The sequence below is a fragment of the Eptatretus burgeri genome, chromosome 5, assembly GCF_056783735.1.
Source record: "Eptatretus burgeri isolate ZD-2024b chromosome 5, Ebu_testis_v1, whole genome shotgun sequence".
In the NCBI taxonomy this organism is placed as follows: Eukaryota; Metazoa; Chordata; class Myxini; order Myxiniformes; family Myxinidae; genus Eptatretus; species Eptatretus burgeri.
In genome coordinates, this window is record NC_140965.1 from 61430046 (window position 1) to 61456613 (window position 26568).

At 45.4% G+C, this 26568-nt stretch overlaps 1 protein-coding gene and 1 long non-coding RNA gene across 7 annotated transcripts in view; one reads left to right on the forward strand and one right to left on the reverse strand.

Moving 5' to 3' along the window:
• LOC147026530 (uncharacterized) overlaps positions 1-26568 on the reverse strand; it is a 255794-nt gene that overhangs the window by 69542 nt on the left and 159684 nt on the right. The gene's annotated exons all lie outside the window — the stretch shown is intronic.
• The window catches only part of LOC147026531 (Na(+)/citrate cotransporter-like), a 117856-nt gene continuing 112125 nt past the window's right edge, over positions 20838-26568 (forward strand). For 3 of the 6 annotated variants that reach the window (XR_015058382.1, XR_015058381.1, XM_085881983.1), the window contains exon 1: positions 20838-21280. Coding sequence is in view for 4 of the 6 variants with exons in the window: in XM_085881983.1 (XP_085738109.1) it covers positions 21182-21280 (99 nt within the window). In the remaining 2 variants the exon portion in view is untranslated. The remainder of the gene's footprint in view (positions 21281-26568) is intronic. The other 3 variants (XM_085881982.1, XM_085881981.1, XM_085881980.1) reach the window with 1 other exon arrangement.

A 26568-nucleotide genomic window follows, 5' to 3' on the forward strand; every position in this document is an offset into this window, starting at 1 on the left:
CTCGTACACTCTAGTTGGCTGACGAGGATGGTTGAATACGGACTTGTGCCCGTTTTCGACGGAGACGACTTCGAATTGTTTTCGGAGCAATTGGAATGCTATTTCCACGCGAACGATGTGGTCGGCGAGAGCAAACAGAAGTCTATCTTGCTCGCTTCGCTTTCGCCCGAGCATTATCGGCTACTGGGTGATTTGGTGGCACCGAACAGGCCCCGGGATGACGAGCTGTCGTTTCGGGACATTGTGGAGAAAATGAAAGCACACATGGCGCCGGAGAAATCATTACAGCTCGCTCGATTCCAGTTCGATCGCCTCTCGAAGGGTGCAGAGGAACGCGTCGCTGATTTTGTGGCGCGGATTAAGCGTTCTTCCGTGGCCTGCAAGTTCACGGTGGGGGAGCGTCCAGCTCGGCTCAGAGATCGTTTTATTGCTGGTTTACGAGATGCGGAGATGGTTTCAGCGGTTTTACGGCTGAAGGATGACGCCATTACATTCGACTCGGCGGTCAGCACGGCTACAGCGGTCGAGCAGACTCGCGGGGATGTTCGAGCCATCACCGGCCACGCGGGGTCGCGGGCACCCCGGGACGCGCGCACGACCTTCGATGCGGGTCGGACGTCGCCACGCGGCCGCGTGCGGCGGGGTGACCCCGCGGACATGCTTGGGATGTGGAGGTCGACACCTGCGCCGTGCATGCCCGTGTAAAGGCAACGTGTGTTTGAATTGTCACAAGGTGGGTCATTTGGCACGTGTGTGCCGTGGGGCGCCGGCCACCATTAAGGTCATGGACGGCGATGTGCGAGGCGACTCGGGGCGGAACCGGCGGCCGTTGATGGGCCTGTTTTCAATTGGCCTGGCGACGGCGCGCCCGATGACTGTGGAAGTCGAAGTGAACGTAACGCCGATCACGTTCCAGGTCGATACGGGAGCAGCGGTGTCGCTCATAGGCGAACAGACCGCGCGTAGACTCAACGGCCTGAAGCTTATCAGGTCAAACCTCACGCTGTTCACGTACACCCGCGAGAAGATAACGCCAGTCGGGATGGCAGACGTGTCTGTGCGGTATCAAGGCCAGGTCGCCACGCTTTGGGTGTACGTCGTGCGGGGGAGGGGGCCGTCTCTCCTCGGCCGAGATTGGATGGCCCGCATCAGGCTAGACTGGGCCGCAGTTCACCTTGTGCAACCCGTGCCGAGCCAGTGGGAGGATCAATTGGAGGAGATTCTTCAAAGACATCAAGGGTTGTTTAGCGACGACCTTGGGAAACTCAAGGGCATGGAGGCAAAACTCTTCTTGAAGGAGGGGTGGTTCCTCGGTTTTGTAAACCGCGTCCAGTGCCGTATGCCCTGCGGAACAAGGTCAAGGGTGAACTGGATAGGCTGGAGGCCTGTGGAGTGATCGAACGGGTGTCGTGCTCGGATTGGGCCACCCCGGTTGTCACGGTGCTGAAACGGAATGGAGACGTCCGATTGTGCGGGGACTTCAAATCCACGGTTAACCCGGGGCTCAGCGTGGAGCAATATCCATTGCCATCAATCGATGAAATATATGCACGATTGGCGGGGAGTCAATACTTCACGAAGCTAGACCTGCGTGATGCATATTTTCACCTGCCGATGGATCCCGGGAGTAGCGAGCTTTTGACAATCAACACGTGTCAAGGACTCTATCGGTATACCCGACTCTGTTTTGGGATTGCTTCGGCCCCAGCCTTGTGGCAGAAAGCCATGGATCAGGTTTGCATTGGCCTGCCCGCTCAGACCTACCTGGACGATGTGCTCATTGCGGGGAAAACTGCGGACGAGCATCTTGCGAACATTGCCCAAGTGCTGACAAAGCTAGAAGCGTGCGGCCTGCGCTTGAACAGGGACAAGTGCGCGTTCTTCAAGCAGCGCTTGGAATACCTCGGGCACATCATCACGCCGGAGGGGCTGTTGAAAGGTCCTCGGAAGGTGGAGGCGATTCAGCACATGCCACCGCCTCGCGACAAGACGCAGCTGCGCTCGTTCATTGGTATGGCCCAGTATTACCAAAGTTTCATGCGCGGGCTCAGCTCACAACTTGCGCCGTTAACGCGGTTGCTCAAGAAGGACGAGCGCTGGGCTTGGAGGCCTGCACACCAGGCGTCGTTCGACCGCGTCAAGCGGCTGCTCACAGAGGATATGGTCCTCGTGCACTATGAGCCTGCGCGCCCGCTCTTATTGGCATGCGACAGCTCTGCATATGGCATCGGGGCAGTGCTCTCCCACAGGATGGACGATGGTTCCGAGCGGCCTGTTTGTTTTGCATCCCGGACCCTGTCCACAGCAGAGCGCGGATATGCCCAGATTGAGCGTGAGGCTCTCAGCCTCGTCTGGGGTGTGCGGAGGTTTCATCAATACCTGCTGGGGCGGCATTTCACTTTGCAGACGGATCACAAACCGCTTCAATTCATCCTGAGACCCGAACGCGGGGTGCCGGTGGTAGCAGCCGCGCGAATACAGCGGTGGTGTCTGTTTATGGGTGCTTACGATTATGATATTCAGTTCCGAAGCACCGAGAAGCATGCTAACTGTGACGGGCTCTCTCGCTTGCCGTGTGCGGAGGGTCCAGCTGCGTCTGAGTTGGGCGACCGGGTCGATGTGTTCGCGCTGGGCCAGGTCCAAAGCGGGCCGGTCACGGCCAGGCAGGTCGCGGTGGAATCGGCTCGTGATCCGGTGCTTGCCCGTGTCGTCCAGGCGATTTCTACGGGGAATTGGAGCGATCTGCCTTCGACACCGGCATTTCAACCTTTCACGTCACGCGCAGTGGAGCTGTCGTTGGTCCAACGGTGCGTAATGTGGGGAATGAGGACGGTGATTCCACCGAGGTTCAGGCAGCGGTGTTTGGAAGAACTGCATGTCAGTCACCTTGGCATCGTGAAGACCAAGAGTCTTGCTCGTAGCCTGTTGTGGTGGCCGGGGTTGGACAAAGACATTGAGCAGTTGGTTAAGCGTTGCACCACGTGCCAGACAGATGCTGATAAACCGCGTCGAGCTTCGGGCCTCTGGCCTGTGCCAGACCGAGCTTGGCAGAGGGTCCATGTAGATTTTGCAGGACCGGTTAATGGCAAAATGTTTTTGATTGTGATCGATGCATTCTCTAAATGGCCGGAGGTTGTAGTAATGCAGCATACATCAGCAAACATTACAGTAGAGAAACTGCGGACGATCTTTGCTAATAAAGGGTTGCCGGAGATCCTGGTCTCTGATAATGGTCCGCAGTTCATTGCGGGTGTATTTGATGAGTTTATGCGCCAGAATGGTATTCGACATCTAAGGTCCGCACCGTATCATCCTGAGACGAATGGCCAAGCTGAGTCGTTTGTCAAGATGTTGAAGTGGGCTTTGCGCAGGAGGGGTGTTGCACCTGTGCAGACGGTGGTCGATGTCTTTTTGCTCCATTACAGGAACGCAGTTCATCCTGTCACGGGTGATTCGCCTGCCATTCGTCTCTATGGACGGGCTTTGCGGTCCAGGCTGGATTTGCTGCGACCTGGAGGGTCGGGGAGTGGGGCAATGTCGCGTCCGACGCGGCTGCGCAGCTTCGAGGTGGGGCAGCGGGTAATGGTGCGCGATTATTTCCACGGTCCCAAATGGGTGCCGGCGGTGGTCTCTGTGCTGCTGGGGCCGACGAATTGCATGGTGCGGACTGATGGTGGGGATGTGTGGAAGCGGCACGTGGACCAAATGCATGATCGCTGTTCAGCGTCACACCTCCCCGGGCCGAACGATGCGGGACCCCCACCGGTAGTCTCGCCGGCACCTGACGTTTTATCGCCGGGGCTGGTTGGGCCGACGCCAAGGGGGTCTTTGCCTGATGCCGTCCTACCCGGGGACGTCGAGCAGGCTGGGCAGTCGGGGGTGGCTGGTGTTGCGGAAAGTGCGAGTCCGGCGAGGGTGTCACCTCGACCGAGCCGGGAGGCGTCTGAGCCTGGGCTGTCTGGTGGCGCTGCCCGTCCGAGGCGGGTCAGAGTGCGGCCGCGGTATTTGGAGGATTATGAGTGTTGATGGGTTTCAGATGGTCATGTTGTGATTGTCCGTTCATCGTGTGACGGGTCATTTTACGAGGGGAGGAGTGTGCTGTGTCACGTGATTGGGTTTTCGTATATCATTCCTCGCCCGCTAGGGGTGGCAGGAGTGTACTTCTGATCACGCATTAAAGCGGAGTTGATGCTGGCCCGCGTCCTTCTTGCGTCCCACTGCACCTCGTACACTCAGGTCACAGAGGGCATTCACCTTTTAGAAGATGGGCATTGCGAGATGCCACTCCCTTTTAGAGAAGTTGACCCCCAACTACCAAACAATGAGACAGTAGCAGCTCATCGTTTGAAGCAGCTCAAGGGACGCCTGGTGAAAATTTCACAATATCACGATTGTCGATTTCATGAACAACGTAATTAACTCTGCACTGATCGAGCTGAAAGAGTACATGAAACTGCCCTTCACAAGAAAGATGGAAAGATCTGATACATACCACATCATGGTATCTACCACCCTAAAAAAAAAACCTGGTAAAATCCAGGTGGTATTTGACTGTAGTGTGAAGTATGGCAGAAGATCATTAAACGACACCCTCTTGCAAGGCCCAGACTTGACGAATACTCTTGTTGGAGTTCTTTGTATATTCTGCTTGGAACCGATCGCCCTTATGTGCGATATTGAACAAATGTTCGTCCAATTTAAAGTGAACCTCGAGCAAAGGGACTTCTTGAGATTTTTGTGGTGGCCGAATGGAGATCCAGAGCAAGTACCAGTGCACTATCACATATTGGTGCATCTGCTTGGAGCAGCTTCTTCACCTGGATGCGCAAACTTTGGTCTGAAGCAAACCGCCAAAGACGATGCAGGCGAGTGTGGAAAGGAAGTAGCGGACTTTGTGCATCAATATTTCTTTGTTGACTATGGTCTACACCAGGGGTCGGGAACGTTTTTGACTCAGAGAGCCATTAAACAAAATATTTGGAAATCTATTTCAGTGAGAGCCATATAATATATTTTAAGACTGAATTCAACTAAATGTGAGTATAATAAGCCTCTGAATTTATTCTTTTAAATAATGTTGTTATAATACTCACCATTAATGGGACTTCTGGTGCTGCATGGATTTGCTGATGGCTTTGTAGTCTGGTTGGTACTTGGTGAGGTTAAGCTTCATGCAAGCGTTGAGGCTTTCATCCGTTGGACTTGATGTTTTTAAGATGTGAGAATGACTGCTCACATGCATATGTAGATCCAAACAAGGTCAATACAGCAATACTCACACGCTGCAGTGTGAGGTATGTGACAAGAAGCGCGTTCCAAGTTTTGATAATCAGCTCGTCTTCGGGTTGAAGTTTTTTCATTTCTGTCCACATGTGCTTGCTCGCCAACTCTGCTTTCTGTCGTGCGATTCTTTCCAAATCTTCATTCAGTGACTTGAACTTATTCACCCACATGTCTGAGGCCTTCAGGTCAGCCACTTCTGCTTCAAAATCTCTGACGGAGACACCAGGAATGTAACTCAGGTCGGCTGTGTTCAGTGAACACTCGTTTGGATGGGTGATGAACTCAAAAAGACGAGTGTGCTCACGAAATTCTCCAAAGCGTGCTTTGAATGACTGTAGGAGACTGGATGTGAAGCCAGCTAACTGGTGGAGATCAAAGTTTTGAGTGGGCTCACTTGCTGTGCATGCATCTTTAAATTGTCTGTTTTTCAAAATGATGAAAAAAAAAAAGTTATTCAAACTCCAATTTTATCTGCGAGCCAGATGCAATTATCAAAAGAGCCTCACCTGGCTCGCGAGCCACACGTTCCCGACCCCTGGTCTAAAGTATGTCCCCTCAGTTAAAGATGCCATCACACTGATCGAGCAAGGTAAGAAAATGTGTGGCAATGGTGGCTTGAGGCTTCCAATTCAAATCGCCACAAATTTATTTCCAATTCAAAAGAAGCGATGTCGACCATTCCAGCTCGAGAACCATGCCAAAGGACTGAACAACTTTGACATCACATTTGACGCTCTGCCTGTAGAGAGAGCACTCGGAATTCATTGGTGCCTCTCTTCAGACACATTCCAATTTCACATTACTCTCAAAAATCAGCCATTCACTTTAAGTGGGGTATTGTCAATGATGAGCTCTATATTTGACCCCCTTGGATTCCTTGCCCCAGTGATATTGAACAACTTTTACAGCAGATGTGCAAGGACAACACTGACTGGGACAGCCTTTTGCCTGAGGAACCACGAGCTGCTTGGGAGCAAATGAGAAACAGTCTGTTTAAGTTTCAGGATATCAAGATCCAATGATGTGTTAAACATGCAGACTTTGGAAATGTAGTAACGAAGGAAATGCATCACTTTTCGGATGCTAGCATGGCTGGCTATGGTCAGTGCTCCTACGTAAGGCAAGTAAACAGCAAAGGAGAGGAACATTTTTTTTCCTTGTCATGGGAAAGTCCAGAGTGACTCCACTCAGACCAATAACTGTACCACATGTTGAGCTGACCACTACAGTTGTCTTTGTCCGGGTAAGCAAGTTCTTGAAATGTGAGTTTAGACTGAAGAATATAAGCCATGTATTCTGGACAAATAGTAAAGTGGTCTTGGGCTATGAAACTAATGAGGCTCGGCGGTTCCAAGTATTCATTGCTAACAGAGTCCAGCGAATGAAGGATTACATTGAATCAGTCGAGGTATGTTTTTACTAAAGATAACCCAGCTGATGTGGCATCTCGAGGGATTGATGTGGAAAACTTGCAAGAGTCAATTTGGATCAAGGAACCTAAATTTCTCTGGAACCCTGAAATAGTCTGTTAATGAACGCAAACCCAGAAGACCCAGAGGTTAGAAAAGTCAAGGTGGCAACTACCGTGTTAACCCAGTGCCTGAGATATTGGAGCGACAGAGACTGGGACACTTTTCTGATTGGGTTCATGTGAAAAGAGCCATTGCTGGCTGCTTGAAATTCAAGGCTCTTCTGTGAGAATGGGTACTGAACAAGAAAACTGTGATTGAGCATGGTAATCCTCTCCATGGACGTACCAATGTCGAGGATCTGGAGCAACCTGAAATGGGGATCCTAAGACTGGTACAGAGTTCGTCCTTTGAAGGAACGATGAAAGTGCTCAATAGGATAAATAGTGAGACCTTGTTGAGCAACGAAACAGCTTGTGCCAGAAGATCTGCCCTGAAGCAAACCAGCCCATTATACAAGTTCTAGATGGTGGCGGGATCCTCAGGGTTGGTGGCCGTCTCAAAAGGCCGAGTCTTCCACGCAATACCAAACATCCTGCGATTCTCCAGAATCATCACCGGCACAATCGTGATGCGGCACTTCCATGAGAAGATTGGACACCAAGGGTTGGCGCACAAATGCAGTGAAATATCTGGATCAACCAATTCAGAAGTTAGTTATTTTGCGAGAAAATGCTTAGTTAGCTGAACTGGTTTACATCTCTCTAAAATTTTTATTAAATTTGGAGAGGTATGTAATGGCTGCCGACGACATTAGTTTTCATAACTATCAAACCTTTCTTTTGTGTTTGCCGTGCTAACAGTTATGGCAGTGTGGCAGCCGTTGTAATGATGTTTTAACGATGATTCACATCTCGTTTTGTTGTAATGTCCATCGACAACATTAGGCTTCATAACTATTTCCTCTTTTAACTCGTGAAGTCTTCAGAAGTTTCATGCTGTTCCACAACCTGGAGTGCACTGACTTAAAGAGCGCATGAGGAACGTTGTGTAGAGCTCGAACACTGAACCCTGTGAGAGATTGATTAAGGATACAAAGTTGGTCTGTAATCTCATTTGTTTCTTTGATACATAAAACATTTGTCTCACTGAAGCTGCATGAAATGGTTTTGATGTGTGTTTGTCATTTTCCAGTGCAATTGCTTTGCAAACCATTCATGTCCAACATTAAGGATGGGCATTATCTGATATTATATTTATATAATTCAGTGCCAACTATGCCACAGCCTAATGTTTGCTTCATTTCGCAGTGTTATCATAGAGGAGGAACTAATGAAGAATCGTGAAGTATTCCGGATGACGAAACGCATTACTTTATTCTTGAAATGCACTGAGAGAGAAGGAACTACCCTCACAGACTTCAGGTAAATGCACCTGTGCAATGATTGGCACTTGGTATCATTCGCTCGTAGCCATCTGAAAATGGCCTCAAAAATCAGGCACAGAGACGCCCCGGTCATTGAGCTTGAATCAAGACATTATTCAGTAGCTTCTACACCTATGGTTGATGAAACTTTGCATATCTACCAAGCAGTGCTCATCATAAAGAATGCCTTGCAAAGAACACCTGCTCCGGACTGTCTGTGGTCACCAATTATCACAGATCTTAAGGCGCTGTCACACCTTGACATTTTAGCCGGCAATGGCAACGTATAAAAATGTATGTAAAACGTTGGCGTACGCTGAAGTTTTGAGTTTTTTTTTTTTAAGTTTTGGTCGTATTCATAACGTGTTGGTTGTATGCATAACGTATTAGTTACGGGCACAGAACGTTTCATTGTGTTAAAGATAGCTTATACCAACGAATGCTTAACCTGTTGTCAGCGTTCACAACCTATGCCCAACGATAGTTTAACTTAGTCATAGCGCGCTGCATGTATCGCCGACGAACTCGTGGCGTTCTCTGTTAAAAACCTGCTGCACGCCGATTTAAATCATAACCGCCTGAAAATTGGAAGTGTCAACATCACAGTCACACCTTGACGATTTAGCCAGCGTATGCCGACCTATGAAAAATGTGTCTAAAACCCTGGGACACGTCGAATACTGTATGGGTAAGTTGTGTATAAGTTAGGAGCACGCTGAAAAACAATGAAGTATGCTGTCATATTCCGTGGTACGTCTAGTACGTCGTGAAATTTCAAGCATGCTGAAAATTTTATGACGTACTCGACGTATGGCTCACAGGTTCCGCATACGCTGGCATAAGTTCTCGGCACGCTCCGCGATCGTTTACACACGTCGGCCACACGTTACTTGTAAGGTACTAATAAGTCGAAACACGTCGAGGTAATGTTTAGCATACCCGAAACTTAATTTTTAACCAATGAATAGCGTGCTTTGAACCTATGTGTAACGTATCTCAAACGCACATTGTCGTATGTAGACGAATTTTATTGACGTCTTCCGGACGGCCACATAACTTGCTGAACGTGTTTCTAACTTACATCTACCGTATAATGGCGTATTGGCAGCGTTTAGGGGAATCGATATATACAAATGGGCTTCACAAGAGGAACCCATCAGTGTTCCAGACTCCATGTTGAGTAGATTTCAATATCAGTAGTAGTAGTATTAGGTGAGCGTGTCAGTAGTAGTAGTAGTAGTAGTATTGGTAGTAGAAGTAGGTCCATGTCAGTAGTAGTAGGTGAGCGTGATGGGGAGGGTGTGGGTGATGATGGATCCTCGTTGTGTCCACGAATAGGAGACGACTTTGCACCATTGTTCGATGTTCTTTTCGGCTAATTTTTTTTTCTCATTCCCACGATGAACTATTTTTTTTGTTTCAGTTTATAAAGTATTCAAAACGACTTGGACAAATGCATAATGTACTAGTAATGAACACAGAACGCTTTGATAACTTATAGATAAGTTGTACCAATGATTGATTAGCGTGGTTTAGGCGTCCACAACCTATGCCCAACGATAGTCTAACGTATGCATAGCGTGGCGGCGTATCGTCGACGATTACATGAGGTTTTCTATTCATAGACTGCAACTTCACTTTTAATAAATGCCTGTCACTCGCCTATTGTTTTTGGACGCTGGTGCTCGGCAACTGAAATCGTTTTCATTGAACGAGTTAAATCGCTTCCACCTCACTGCAGGCACGGCACCAACAGCAGCAGGCTCAGTGCCAGCCTCATGCCAGGCTCAAGTGGATCCCTGTAGAAGGTGTACTGCTTGGTATCCTTGGACCCACTCTGGCTAGCAGCTCGTCTAACATCGCTGGGGGCATTCGCAGGAAGTTGATGAAGGATGCATGGTCCCCGTTCCGGAGTTCCACCATGAGCTGGTCATATATGCCGTAATGGCGTCGCCTCCCGATCCATGGTCTGACCCAGTTCCTTCTCCTCCGTTCACGTCTTCTTCTCCCTGCTCTATTGGCACGCAACTGGTGCAGTGTCAACTCGATGAGGTCATGTTGATGTTGGAGGACAGGTAGGTATTGTCGTCTCAGCCTTGCCGTATCCTCCATCTCTCGGAATGACATGGACATGTACTCACCACGAAGTCTAAAAAAAAAGACTGGTTCATCCTGCGAAGCCCCTTTTTATATACCAATTCCCTTAATCGCTGCCAATACACCATTACACGGTATCTGTAAGTTATAAACGCGTTCAGTAAGTTCTGTGGTCGTCCTGAAGACGTCAAATACGTCTACAAATGTATTTGTGCGTAGGACATGCTTTACAAATAATTCCCAAGCACGTTACTCATAGGTTATATACAAGTCACCGGTATCCTAAACATTACTTTGACGTGTTTTTGGACGTATGAGGAACTTTCAAGTAACGTGTTGCGAAGTGTGAACAACGTTCGTGTAGCGTGATTACAAAACGTTACTCATAGGTTAGAAGTTTCGGGTATGCTAAACATTACCTCGATGTGTTTCGACTTATGAGTAACGTGTGTTGACGTGTGTCAATGATCGCATAACGTGCCTACAACTTATGGCCAGCGTAGCGGAACGTGTGAGTCATACGCCGACATACGTCGTAAAATTTCAAGCATGCAAAAATTTGAGGACAACCCAAAAGTACAATGTTTAAAGCCAGCGTACTGCGACGTATGGCAGTGTTTTTCAGCGTGCTCTTAACGTATACAAAACGTACACATAACGTATTCGACGTGTGCCAGCGTTTTAGACAAATTTTTCATAAATCGGCATACGCTGGCTAAATAGTCAAGGTGTGACAGCGGCTTTACGCTTGCACCTGCTGAAGACACCATCCCCATTGAACGGATTAACCTCATGCTTGAAGTGTTGTACTGTCAGATGATCTTATAATGACAAACTTTGTAGAGATGGATGATGACGCTGATGTCACATTGACATCAGTCTACCAAGATGTTGTTAACTTGGCTTCTAAGGGTCGTCCCCTGATATGATAAATGATAAATCTCTGTCGCCCGATGGACAATTGTCCAGAATACTGAGCCCCAAATACATTTCACAGTGAAAATACTGCACTGAGAAGTTGCCATTTGGGCTCAAAATGAAACTTTTTATCTCAACATGACTTCCTTTGGCCTCTCAGTATGAAATAACTGGCAGGATTTCAGAGTTTAACTTTTTTTACACGAGGTCAGGCATGTTGTCAGCTCTCCAAAACCCTATGGAAATCGTACAATTGAGAGATGGGAGCAAAATCCATTTTCTGAGCATAATTTGTCGTCTCAGGTTGCAGTCAATGGGGAAGGTCTCCAATCGCTGATTGCTCTTTCTTGTTACCTTTGTGAAAGGAGTCATATTACTCTTGCTTTTTGAAACTTTTTATATTGTACCTTCTAAAATTTGAATGGTGCAAACATTACCAGTTTTCTTGTGTTTTGTTTTTCAATACTCTGTGAGCTGACAGGATAGTGTGAAGGTATGGACACCCTCCTCTTAGCTGTCGAGTCTGAGCTTGAATCTGGACCCAGGTATAGATAGGGCGATGCATCATTGTGTGCACCGTCCCTCGGATGTACGTTAACCTTGGGGGTTCTGTCTACGAGCATTAGTTGGTGTAAGTTTAAAAATCCCACTGTGTCCTTCAAATAGAGTCGGTGAGATATTGCCGGTGCCCTGGCTAAATTACAAATTCCTGCCTGGATTGCACGTAACGAGTGTTCTGGTCTTCTTCGAGATTCCTTGACAACAGGTTATACCGCTTTTCTATGTTAGAATGTGGTCGCTATCTCAGCAGCAGCTTCTTTCCAAAAAAAAATTAATCAATAACAAAGTTTCTATGTTTCATGTGAACGGTCATATTCAAATACAATGGGCATCTAATTATATTCGATTGAAACTTTGTATTTGCTTATCGTGCAGATTTGTTGGTATGTGTATTTTGTGTTACTGCCTTTACATCCTCAATCCCATCACCCCCACCCCTTCCCCTATTAATTATTTTCCTCCTTCACTTCACCCACTATATCATTCTTCAAAAACCTTCTGGTACATCATAATTGCATGATCAATCACTACAAATATTTCAGACAAGTAAAGATGTGCATTTCGTTACATTTATTTACACGAGTAAATAAATCTGTTTTGTTTGCCAATGTGTAATAGCTATCACCATTTCATATCTCGAGAATTGTGTGTTTATTACTCACGAAAATCGAAAAATTTTTCAAGTATATTGGTTGGTCGCACTTGTTATTACCACCGCAATATGTGATGGACGGAGGTTATGTTTTCACCCCTGTCTGTCTGTCTGTCTGTTTGTATACAGGATATCTAAAAAAGTTGTGGACGGATTTGGAACAAATTTGTTGGAGGTGTTGGGTGTGTGACAAGGACGAACTGATTAGATTTTTGTGAAGATCCAGATCCAGCTACGAGAACTTTTAAAGTGATTCTTCACCATTGAGAGATAGGGCTAAAACGATACGTAGCATGATATCTCAAAAAGTTGTGGACGGATTCGGACGAAACTCTTTACCTCTGCCATTGAAGGTGGAAGGAGGTTATGTTTTCACCCCTGTTTGTCTGTTTGTTACTTGCAAAAATCGAAGATTTTTCAAGTATATTGGTTGGTCACACGTGTTCTGTCTGTCTGTCTGTCTGTCTGTCACCTGCCAACTAGGTCACAATTTTAAACCATTTGTTAAATGGTTTAAAATTCACCAACTGGTGAGGTTCATCATGAGCCTATTATTTTTGAGGTCAAAAGGTCAACATAGGCCAAAGGTCAACAACTAAGGTGGAATTTCTAAAATCCTCAATTTTCATCCGATTGAATTGAAATGTGAAGAGGATTTATATGTCAGGTCACTGAATTCAACTAGCCAATTATTTTTGAGGTTAACATTGACCAAAATGTCAACATCGACCGGATTTCTATAATTGTCACTTTTCATCCGATTGACTTCAATTTGAAGAGGAGTTGCATATTTGTTCATTTAATTCAACCACTAATTACTTTCGAGGTCAACATGGGTCAAAGGTCAACAACTTGGGTGCAATTTCTAAAATTCTCAATTTTCATCCTATTGACTTGAAATTTAATGAGGATTTGGTCATTTAATTCAACAACCAATTATTTTTAAGGTCAAATTTGTTTTATGAATTACTCAAGTATCGTGATATGTTTGTTTTTTTACTTGCAAAATCGAAGATTTTTCAAGTATATTGGTTAGTCTAGTCGACTGTTACTCTGTCTGGCTGTCTGTCTGTTTATCGCCGAAAGGTCACAATTTTAAACCGATCTTCACAAAACTTTACCACATGGTAGAGTTTGTCATAAAGAAGAAGCCTATTGTTTTTGAGGTCAAAATGTCGACATAGGCCAAAGTTCAACAACTACGGTGGTATTTCTAAAATCCTTAATTTTCGGCTTATTGACTTGAAATTTAAAGAGGATTTATATTTCAGGTCACTGAATTCAACCAGCCAATTATTTTTGAGGTCAACATCGACCAAAAGGTCAACATAGGCCCAAGGTCAACAACTTAAGTGGTATTTCTTACATCCTCAATTTTCATCTGATTGACTTGAAATTTGAAGAGGATTTGAATATCAGCTCACTGAATGCAAACACCTATTATTTTTGAGATCAACATAGACCAAAAGGTCAACGTAGGCCCAAGGTCAATAAATAAGGTGGTAATTCTAAAAATCCTCAATTTTCATCCCATTGACTTGAAATTTGAAGATAATTTATATTTCAGGTCACTGAATTAATCCACCAATTGTTTTGTGGTTTGAAATTTGAAGCGGAGTTGCATATTTGGGTTAGGGTTGCGGGGGGGGGGAGTACCCCAATTCTCTCTGTAAATGTGTATGGCATAGCCCTGCTGATTGGCGGGTGTTATTACCAGTCCTGATAAAATACACCAATTATGGGGGAATTTACCTATCCGTGAGGACGGGTTCTTCTCTTGTATTAATAATACTTAGCCAAACTACTAAAAGCGCATGCTCCAATGTCTCCTTCGATTTCTCAGCCCAAATCAATAAGGCCATTGACAAACAATTCATCATTTTGTTTAAACTTTATTTTTCAATGCTTCATTTGTGTGCTGAGCTAATCTGCAGCCTGGCAGCAATGCCAGAGTACATATCTTCTTCATTAACAGCCACAATTATTCCCACTTTGGGGTCGGCAAGGGGAAGCTCAGCCCAAGTCTTTCACAAACCGGCTGGCATGCGAGGGATAGGGCTCAAATTTGGTCAGGTTGCAGACAATAGCTCGTCTACTCTTCATGGAGACCATGGGATCTTTAACGTCCACCAACTAATACAGCAACTGGGACACCCGTTCAACATCCATCCGAGGGACGGCACACGCAAGGATGAATAGTCCTGCTTGTGGATTTTCTGGATGACAGTTTATAGCTGAGCCAAGATTCAAACCCAGGCTCGACAACTCAGAGGCGAATGTACATACCTCACGGCCGTCCTGCCAGCCCATGCAAGAATTCAGATAATGGATGAATGATTTAATTTCAATCGTATATAATATTTGGATGCTATGTTGCCTTATCTCTAAGGGGCACAGCTGTACCACGAATCCATGTTTGGACAGGAATTTCGGGTTTAAGTCAGGGAGGCTTCATACAAAAGCTTGAAGTCCTCGTCAGCCTCTCTTTGTTAAATCTCTTGATTTTCGAAACACCAGGATGACAGTTTGTATGATCTAAAGAGTGATGCAATGTAGTTTTTGTTTTTTGTGTGATGTGTTCTTTGTTGATATTCCAGAGAATTATTTTTTTCTTGGAAAATTTCACAACTTTTAGAAAACGTTTCCATTTATTCAAAATGTTGCTTGATTCAGCATTATCTATACTAATAGAAGACAGGGTGTGTGTGTGTGTGTGTGTGTGTGTGTGTGTGTGTGTGTGTGTGTGTGTGTGTGTGTGTGTGTGTGTGTGTGTGTGTGTGTGTGTGTGTGTGTGTGTGTGTGTGTGTGTGTGTGTGTGTGTGTGTCTCATTGATTGATTGTATTTGCTAGTTATATCCGAGTTTCAGAATGTGGAATGGAGCCCTCCCAGAGCAGGATCAAAGTATCTACCTTCATTTCAGTAACCGGGTCATGATTCATGAACCAAGTTAAGTTTTCTGTTCTCAGTTTTGTGCCGATGGCTCTCTTCAGGATCGTCGCTGAAATGCGGACAGCTACCAACTGTAGTTCATTTGTTATAATATTCCCAGCGATGGGGTTTAGCTCACCTGTAAAGTAGTTCCAGGGAGATTATAGGATGGCAGGTCGTCCGTCCGTCCGTCCACGAATGCTTGCAACTTCTCAGAAACTACACGTACGATTTCAATGAAATTTGACCACAACCTTCATCACCTGTGATGGCATAAAAACAACAAATGGGGTCTGAAAGGGTCGACAGGGAGTTTACGGGGGGCGGGGGGGGGGGTTGCCTCCCCGAAGAGGTATTTGCTTTCTTCTTAAACGATTCACACAATTCTGATGAAACTTCATGACAACCTTCATCACCCATGACATACCAAAGTTTGTTCATGACATTAGAAAAATCTGCTCTGAGGGGATTTAAGGGGGGTTGCCCCCCAAAATATGTATTTGTTTTCTTCTCCAAAATTACACACACAATTCCGATGAAACTTGACTACCATCTTCACCACCCGTAATGTACTAAAGTTTGTACACGACATTAAAAAAAATTGGGGTCTTGGAGGGTCTATGGGGGAGGGGTTGCCCCCTAAAATATGCATTTGCTTTCGTCTCCGAAACTACACACACAATTCCTATGATACTTGACCACCATCGTCACCACCGGTGATGTACCAAAGTCTGTTCATGACATTAAAAAATTGGGGTCTTGGAGGGTCTATGGGGGGAGGGGTTGCCCCCTAAAATATGCATTTGCTTTCTTCTCCGAAACTACACACACAATTCCTATGATGCTTGACCACCATCTTCACCACCCGTGATGTACCAAAGTCTGTTCATGACATTAAAAAATTGGGGGCCAAGGGGTTAAACGGAGGGGTTTCCCCCCAAAATATGTATTTGCTTTCTGTTCGAAAGCCACACACACAATTTCGATGAAATTTGACCACAACCTTTATCACCCGTGATGTACCAAGGTTTGTTCATGGCATTAAAAAAAATACAAAGGTATTTAATTTCTCCTCCATTATATATTTTGTGGGTCATCCATGCCTACCAGTGGTTGCCTGATTATCTTATCCAGCCACTACCAGGTGATCACCCAGGGGTACTGTTCCTATGTTTAATATCTCTGTGAGGTTCTTCGTCATCATTCCTGTAGGTCCAGCTATCGCTGGAACAACTTTCGCATTCTTCAGCTTCCAGGATCTTTTCACTTCATTCTTGGGGTCTTGGTGTTTGGTCATTTTCTTGATGTCTGCATCGTTTAGTCCAAAATCACTGCTTTAACACCTCAACCAGCAATGCCTCCTCTCCTTTTTTTGTACCTAAGTATGATATCTGGTCGCAACGCTTTGTTTTTGATATTCACTCTCGATGGGATCATTAGTTTGTACATGAGCGGAAGGTATTTCCATGTTTTCAGCGATTACTTTTGGTTCATTTTCCCACAAATTTTCTGGAACTGGGACATCAAAGTTTTTGCAGATGTGCCAGCAGGTTACTTTACAAACACGATTGTGTCGTTGAGTGCACTGCTGTTCTGACATGAGTTTGTTTTTGTGTGTGTTCGGTCATTAAGCATAACATATCATTCTCTTTACTAACCCCACCTCCACCCCTCACCTTTCTCTCTTCTTTTTTTTCTCTCCGTCTCTCTCTCCTCTCTCTCCCTCTCTCTCTCCCCCCACCCTGTCGCTCACCCTCTCGCTATCCCTCTCTCTCCCCCCACCCTGTCGCTCACCCTCTCGCTATCCCTCTCTCTCCCCCCCCCACCCTGTTGCTCACCTTCTTGCTATCCCTCTCTCTCCCCCCCACCCTGTCGCTCACCCTTTCGCTATTCCTCTCTCCCCCCCCCACCCTGTCGCTCACCCTCTCGCTATCCCTCTCTCTCCCCCACCACCCTGTCGCTCACCCTCTCGCTATTCCTCTCCCTCTCACTCTTGCTCTCTCCAACCCCTCTCTCTCTCTCTCTCTCGCTCTCTGCCCTCCTTGCATCCTTCCCTCCTGTGGTATAGCAATGTTTGGTGAGGCATAGCTCTCCCCACCTCCCACCACCCTTCCAAGCTTCCCCTGCCTCCTCTCTCTCCCCTCATTCTCTCCTCTCTTTTTTTCTCTCTCCCTCCCCTCCCTCCTGTCTCAACCCCCTCCTTAATACCCCCATCAGCAAAGCGACAGGTTGTATTTGCTAGTCAGTTATATTTTGCACTAAAGGACCAACGGGATAACTCAAAAGATAGTGGGATCACCTTCCAGCTTTCTCGTCTGGGTCCTCATCTAATTCCAACTGTAAAGTGTAACTGTGCTTTGCAGCCAGGGTATTGTATCAATAAGTATGCTGTCCAGTGAATGCAACATCAACCTGATGACCTGTCTGCCGGGATTAGATGTTAACAATTTATTAGTACTGTTGCAGACCCAGGGTTGGTAGGTGAGAAGACCACGAGGGGTGAGCTACCTTTGGTTCCAACCAGAATTGTAGGCCGTCGCACACGAATAACTTTGTGACACGGCGGGTTGCTAATTGACCGTGAATGCCAATAACTCGACTACGTGACTTAGGGTCCTCCATCTGATACCATTAACCTAAAGGTCGCGTGATCTTCATACCAGGGGACACACCCTTGGTATGCACTTCCTAAAACCGGATCACTGTACCAGATCAAGTGCAGCCAAGCAGAACTGCCAATAACGTACCAGCTAGGAAACAGATCATTGGGGGATAACGTCCTGGCTAAACCAGAGTGCGAACCATGCTGGACTAATTTAGGAAAAGTCAAAAACGAGCTGGGAACATTTCTATACAAAGCATTTATTTACATTGGCGAGGAAAAGTATGTGGCAAATTGAATTGGGTTTCTTTTTATGCCCATCAGGGGATAGCAAGGAATTCGTGGGGTGCGGAAAAAGGCAACAACTTACAAAAGCAGACACAGAGCAGACCTATCCCATTATAACTTCTACAATCTCAATTTAAACGAGGACAGATGCCATCACATACACACATACATATACACACACACATACCCAAGCAAGATTAGATATAGCCCAGAGAGAGGGAAAGCAGATGAGGATAAACGACCCTGTAATACCTGACGCAGTCGGCGGATCAACGCATCCCAGTACGCTTAGGGAGAGGTAGGAGGGAGGAATACTGGTGGTGTCTAAGGTGTGGGGGTGGGAGATGTGTTGTGCGGTGTCATGCCAGAGGAAAATGGGATTGCGAGTCAGTAATGATGCTCTTTGTGCGTCCAAAGAAGATGGGATAGAGGTGGATAGAGAGATACAGACAGACATAGACACAGACACATGCGTGAGGCGAAAGATCCTTAACCTAGCCATGTATAGGTCTGTTTGTGTAGCATGTACTTCCGTGAGATGCTCCACCTGAGCATTCCTACCTCGAGATGTGGAACGTTATCTCATGATTAATGACTTTGCCGGGGAGCGTGGCAACGTGTGCTTCGCACCGGTTCACCTGGCTGCACGGGGGTGGCGGAATGTTAACAGCACGGCAAGGAGTCTCAGCAGTCACCCCAGATCAGGCTCTCAAGAAGAAGCATGGCCTGGCAATTGCACACCAACAACGAGATGGCAAGTGAAGAGCTAGTGGAGGAGAGGCAATGAAGAGCAGAGAGCAAAGAGCTCCATGCTCTGCCTTTTATAAATCTGGGGCGAAGGTGGGATGAAGACCTGAAAACTATGTGCAGTGACCCGAATCCTGCTTCTCTACTGGGCCCCAGCGGCCATAGACACTCCCTGCAAGACTCCTGGGCCGGAAACTGGTTCAGTTGCCCATCCGCTTTGGCACGGGTCAAAGCTCCTGACTCAACATAAGATATGACTGAGCCAGCACCCAAGCCCTGAATGTGCTTCAAGTGCAGTCTGAATGTTGAATAGCAACGGACTTTCCCCGACAGCTATGGGCCCCCTCTCTTGAACCAAAATGTACACCTGGACCCTTACCTGCACCAATCTTACAGATCGCACTTCTTGTGACCCCTCCTCGTTAACCTCCGCCATTTCGAAGATGGATGGAGGTTACTGTTTTCACCGCTTTCTGTTTGTTTGATTGTTTGTTTGTTTGTTTGTGAACAATATTACGGAAAAACTCCTTGACGGATTTCGACGAAACTTGGTGGGGGGGGGGGGTTAGGTATGGTCCAAGGATCATGCCATTAAATTTTGGACTTGGTCCAAAATTTTGGACTTGGCAATTCTACATGTTTTAAGTGATTTCCAACCCCACCAAAAATATTGTTACCCCCCCCCCCAAAAAAATTGTTAGAGAAAAAAAATATTTTTTGCATTTCTACATCTTTTAAGTGATTTCCACCCCCCCCCCAAAAAAAAAATTGTTGGAGAAAAAAATTGTTGGCGGCGGAGGTTTTGCACTCTCCCGAGTGCTCCCCCTCTAGTTGCTCCTGTCTTGCCATGGTCTGGCGACTGGATGAGGGTCCTATCAATTCCGCATGCTCATCCGGGTTGTCCCCAGTGAGATGCGGTCGAGCTATTCACATCTGTTGCTTGGCTCAGCATCGCGCGGTGCCGAGGACAGCCCGAGTCGTGCAGTACTCCTTTGTATAAAGTGGAGAATTATCCGGATGCAGAGGTATGAGGAGGTGTGAGAATATTTTTTCCCATGTGCGGGAGCCATTTGTGGTCGAAGTGGTGATGTTTGTTGAGCGAGGTGTGAAGGAAGTTGAGATGGCGGTTGGAAATTGGCACGCAGATTTGAATGAAATTATGGCGCGCGATGCATGGGCTTGTGATGGTTCCAAGCCATGGAAGGCATCTTGGTGTGCTTATTATTATCAATCGCATATTGGATGGTGTGTGTGTGTGCTTGCTTGCTTGTTTTGTACCATGGCTCAAAGGAAAAGGTTGGAGTGGAAATCAGAATATGAGATAGAGATAGTTAATAGACCTAACTATGAGACCACCGCAACGCACTTCTTCCTGTCAACCCACTAGACTTGAGGGGAGGTCTAACTGCACAAAGATTAATGAAATAACTGCCTGGGGATCACTGTATGTTGGGTGCCATTGCCTTAGAGGCATGCGGTTTTCTAGAACTGCAACAATACCTTTGGTAAAGATGAGGCCGTTGTCCCTGGTGCTGTGGCCAAATTCCAAAAACCTGGCCTGACTTGTGTAGTACTGCTGGGATGTTTACTACACAGTTTTTTCCCTTCCCATGAAGCAACTTTGGCACTGCCTGACACCCCACGTCGGTCAAGGGATTGATCCATAGCACTAAAGGCTTACTACTTACATTTCCAACAATGTGCTATGGCTTTTCTTAACCAGTATTTTGCCAAGCTGCTCTCATTCAAAATAAACCTAAATTGTTTCGGTCTGCAAAAATTCCAAAGCATTTGGAAGTTTCTTTAAAAAAAAAAAAAAAAAAAAAGTTGATTATTGACTGAAGTGGTGGTGAGTTGAGTAAGCTTTGCAAAAGTTGTTTACACATTATAAACAAAGGGATGTTCTACAAAGTGTCGAAAGAGCTCACAGTAGCTGATGAAACATCAGTCCTTTGCTGCCGTGCTTCTCATTCTAAGACGTGTGTTTTTTGCAACTAGCATTATTAGTTATTTTTGAAACTGAACAACTTGCAACTTTGCTTAATCCGTGGGAGTTGAGAGATCAACAATCGGTTTGCTGAGTGTTTCACTTTTGAAGCTCCTCCCTCATTGACCTGATTTTTCCATGCGTAAAGTTCAGCATCTGCCTGCTACGTTCTACCTTGTGGTGGCACTCGGCAACTGGACACTGGTTTCTGCTGCAACTACAATTTAGAACATCAGCTTCTACCACTGCTGTAATCTGAAATACCTGCTGTATGTTGACAAAATGAAGGTGCTGAATTTTCTTCAGAAGTACAAGAAAGGTCTCATCATTTTTTTGACCCCGCTTCTCATCATGCCACTGCCCATTGTTATACCTACCAAGGTATGTGTCCTTTCCCTCATACGTTCTCGTTACAGTTGTGGTTTAACAAATGACCATTAGCAATGTCTGTTCTACTAAAATTGATTCAAATCTGCCTTGCTTGTATTTTAAATATCTCTCATTAATTCTTCACTTCATCAACACGGAGTGGTAAATCTGCATCTGTTTTTATTACTTGTTGATTTTTTATGACAAAGCAAAAAGCATTTTAAAATATGAGGCTAGTTTTCGAAACAACAAAACAATCAAAAAAAAGTTTCAGAAACAAGTTGCACTCACAATGGTCCAAGAAATGCCAACTTATTAAATTTAATTATTTTTTTCTTTCAATATGATCTCAACTTGACTTAAACACACATGGTCCGTGTGTCCTTCAAACTGTTTCTACCAGTAAAATATAACTTTTCAGATCACTCCTTCAGCCATGTCTCCGTCACAGTTGCTTGAAAGAGTACCTGAAGATTGTGTGTGATGAGAGGAGTATAAAATGTGCTGCTGGCATTATATGTGCAGAGGGAGTGGTCAACATACCTGTGTGGGTGAGAATATGGATGAAGGTGGGGCAATTGTGCAATTGTGCTAAATTTCTGTGCAATTGTTGGTCCAATTGAAACTAAATTTTATCCCATCTCGTCTTCAGTTGTCGTACCCTTCCTCCCACCAATAGTACACTGAAGCTTGTGGCGAGGCAGTTGTCCTGAAACAACTTGCCTTAGCCTCATGGAAGGCAAATCTTACTGAAGGTAATCTCAGTTCCTTCCACAAAGCTCAGAACAAGTGTGTGTCTACCCTCAGGAGAACCAGGAAACAACATCTTTCTAATCTCAAGTTTGAACTCTCAAACCTGTCTCCCTCCTCCAAATCCTAGTGGCGTCTAGTTAAGTCTGTTTCTGGTGTATATTCCCCCTCCATCCCCTCATTTACCTAAAATGGCTGCACAGCTGACTGCATGCGAAAAGGAGGTGGAGGAGGAGATTGGGACCATACTCTGTGCAGAGTGTTGGTGTTCTTTAAGCAGTCTCCTTGGCTATTGGGCACAATACTGGACGGGTCGCCACTCCAACACAGTATACCAGCAAGCTGGCACTCATTTTGCCGACCTCGGAAGGATGACAGGCCGAGTTAACCCCACCTGGTATTAAATAACAGTTGAGCGGGATTTGAACTCAGGACCCTCGGATCCAAAGCCACCACCCTAACCATAAAGCCAACACCAGGCATATGTGAAAAGGCTGAATGCCTAAACTTTGTGTTTGCTCCTAAATTTGTGTCCCAAACTCATCGCTTTCTGAACCCACCTTACCCAGTCAAACCCAGCTGTTCCTAGACTCTGTGTCCTATTCTGCTGATAAGGTGGAGAGCTTGCTCTCAAACCTCAAAACAGATTCTGCAACTGGTCCAGACGGCATCAGCCCACGTGTTCTAAAATCCTGCTCTGCTGCTCTTGCTCACCCTCTCTCTGTTCTATTCACCCCCTCATTTGTTCAAGGTCATCTGCCATCTGCTTGGAAATCAGTAAACATCACTGCTATGCATAAAAAGGTGCAAAAACAGATCCTTGCAACGACAGACGAATCAGCCTTCTCCCAATCATCAGCAAGGTTATGGAATCAATCATCACTTCTGACATCAAATCCTTGCTCTTCTCCAATGGCTTGATTTCCGACCATCGAATTGGATTTAGACCAGGTCACTCTACCCTGCTTTCCCAACAATGGATGGAGGTCCTAAATACCAAATGTGATATTAGAGCCATCTTCCTTAACATATTGAGAGCTTTTGATATGGTCTGGCATCCCGCACTGCTCACCAGACTCTCTTCTTCTGGTATCCAAAGCAATCTCAACTTATGGCTCGTGGACTTCCTCTCCTGTCACAGTCAATTTCTCTTTATGGAATTCTCTAATCTCCTCTTCCTGTCCAGGCTGGAATATTTCAAGCCAGTGGTCTTGGCCATGTGCTTTTTCTGGTTTTCATCAATGATCTCTATAACTCTCTGGAAAATCCTCTTTATCTCTTTGCTGATGACTCCACCCTCTGCCATATCATCTGTCATCCCTCAGATCAGCAAGCAGCAGCCTCTTCACTCTCTCCAGATTTGGATAAAATCACAAGCTGGTCAAACACTTGGAACATTTCTTTAAATCCTGATAAATCTCACACTCTCACTCCAAAAGGACCATCTGGACCCCCCCCCCTCCCCATCTACTTTCTCAACAATCCCCTTGAAGTCCTTTCATTTAAGATTTTGGGCCACACTATCTGCCACGCTCTTTCCTGGGAAAGCCACATCTCCAAGCTGGCCTCCAAAGCCATTCCCCGACTGGGCATCCTCCGTCGTGCAAAGTCCTTCCTTGGCACACCTGAGCTTCTAACCACCTACAAAGCTTTCATCTGCAGTTTGATGAAGTACTGCTCTCTCCTCTGGGGTAGTGCTCCTGCCTCACACCTAGCTCAACTTCACGCTGTGGAAACCAAGGCTTTTAGGATCATTGGTATCTCCCAAAATAAAGCTGAGTCTTTGGGTTTCTCACTCTCTCACCAGAGGCAGGTCGGTGGTGTTTCTGTCTTCTGCAGTCTCCTCTCCGGCCTAGCTCCCCCCCCCCCTGCTCTGTCTTTTGTTTTGCTTTTGCTCTCCAGAAACGCCTCCCTCGGTCGGCATTTGCGAGGGACATCTTGTACTTTGATGCTCGGTCGGTGTATGTTTTTTATCTTTTAGGTGAAAGGTTTTATAAGCAAACTGATGCATTATAAGTTCTCACCAAACAATTTTTATTTCTTCCATTGAAGTACAGTAATTGTTTTTCAGATCAAAAAACATATGTTCAATATTGCAGAAGATATCCCACAAACCACAGCAATTTAAAGGTGGCAGCACCCAGTGATGAAGGTCGGTATTGTGTCGATGCAAAACTTTCTACATGCCACTAAATAAAATAAAAATCAAAACAGCTCTTCATTTCTTAAAACGCATAGTTTTTTCAAAAAAAAATAAAAGGTTACAGACTAAATTGATCTGACTTTTTTTTGTCTAAAAAGGGGATTGATAATTATTAGATTAAATGCGTGTGGGTGTTATTTATTGGTTCACGAGTCAGTAAGTGACCACTATATTCGTTATTGGTGTCTGTCTGTCTGTCTGTCTGTCTGTCTGTCCTGAGCATCGCTCCATGGGTTTTGATCCGATCCTGATAAAATTTGGGTGGGAGGTTTATATCATGATCTCGTTGTGTTTTCCTGGGAATGGGCGTGGTGTGCCTATTATGGGTGGAGCCACGCCCAAAAAACATGTGTTTTTTAGGGGATAGCCGATTTCAATTTACATCTTCTCCAAGGGGTTTGTCGAATCTGGCAGGGGTTTCGGTATTTGGTTAGCCCAATGGCACCTGCATAGCCCCACGGAGCTCGATTTATTTTTTTATTTTTTTTATTTTTTTCCATTTTCGTCCCAACGTCAAGGTCACAAGGTCACGAACTTAGAAAATTGCGAATATTGACATAAAAATCAGACGACCGCCCAAACTTCGAGAGCTAGGATGACAATATTTTTTATGCAAAATCTTGAGGTCATTCCCCACCTAAAGTCTTGAAACCATTTTGCTCTATCTCGAACACCTTGCCCGTGGCGCCCCCTTCAAGTTTGTTTTTACTCTGATATCCTCAAAGTCTGGATAATCCGAGGAGTGTAAAATGCCATATCGCCTATATGACGTTATATTGTTCCTGGAATATTCCAGAGGAAGTTTTGCACCAAAGATCATAATCCTTGACCTTTGACCTTTAAAGTTCACAAAGGTCAAATTTTCAAAGTTGTGGGAATCGAACCGGGTTTTCAACCTTCTTCGACGAACTAACTCCACTAAGCTGTAGCACGTATCCTGTTTCCTTATTTTAATGTCCACAACATTGTTTTGTGACCTTTAAAGGTTATGCAAAGGTCAATTTTGAAAGTTGTTGAACGAAACCGGGTTTTCGACATTTTGCAGCTAATAACCCGTCACTCGTACCACATCATGTTGATCATTTTTATAACTTGGTCAAAAATTATCACATTGTCTCATCCTTGACTTCTGAAACAATCTACATCGTCAAATACCCCTCGTGAACCATTGTCGTCTTCAGATTTGTGCTTTTTCTTATCATGGTAAAACGTGCGTACTTCATTTATCACTCATTTTGGCCACTCAAATGGCGAGTGTGATTTTTAAAAGTTGATGTGACGGTAGAAAAATATGGCGATGACGTCACAGCCGACATTTTTGCAGGGCTCTGGCACCTCAAAATTTGGCACTGCACCACTGATGTTTGTGGAGATCGATTTAAATGGGAATTGGATAGGTACCTCGATGAAGTGGAGATAGAACGAGTCACTCAGGATCAGGTCCAGGCTATATTGGTTGTGGGTGGGGTAGAGGAGGATATGGGGGATTGATCCTGATGCTTGAAGCCACATTTGGGAATTGTGCTCTGCACACAAAGAGCCTTGTATGCATGGGCAAATTGTCCAGGAGGAGCGCACTTTTGATAAACAACCCTCGGTGTTTGTCCGGGATGGCCTGCCTTATTTGTTTTTATTAGGCAGGCTTAATATTCCTCTGTGAACGTAGTTTTGTGTGACATACAGTTAAATAGCGGGATTCCCTTTGCATCCCAGAAAATAAAGACCATTATCTTGCCAGATGTCCTGTGTGTGAAATTTATTTGGTGATGGCAATCCCATAGATTCTTTTGCATGGATTCTAGTTTGATTTCAGGATCTTAGTGGTAAAGTCCAGTTTTCATCAGGAGTGTGTGGTACATTGGCTCCTTGTGAGTGAGGACACTTGAGTTGGATCCTAGAGTTTGTAGGTTCAAATCTAATCTGAAGGTTGCTGCATTACAGTCTCTTAGTGAGTCAAACTAGCCTCAGGAGAATTGCCACATCATTATTGCCAAATTAACGAACTTCAGGGTGGGATAATCCACCTTGCCCCAACTGATCCTTCACACATACAGTATGATGATCATCCACTCATTGAACTTGACCCATTGTCAGATCCTTTCTTACAGAATATTGTTCTGAATGGTTATGGGTCCTTTCCCTTCTGTACCTCACATTTTAAAAATAAAAATAAAAACATAAAGAGGAATGATAAAATTGGCTCGATCTACATTTAACTTTGTGAAAACGTTGAGGCATGATTCCAGCTATTGCTATAAATTGTGAATGCTGAGGTTTTGTGTTACCCATCTTACTGCGACCTTGAACCTCCGAGTTGTGGTTGTGAAAACACTGCCTTAAGAAATTC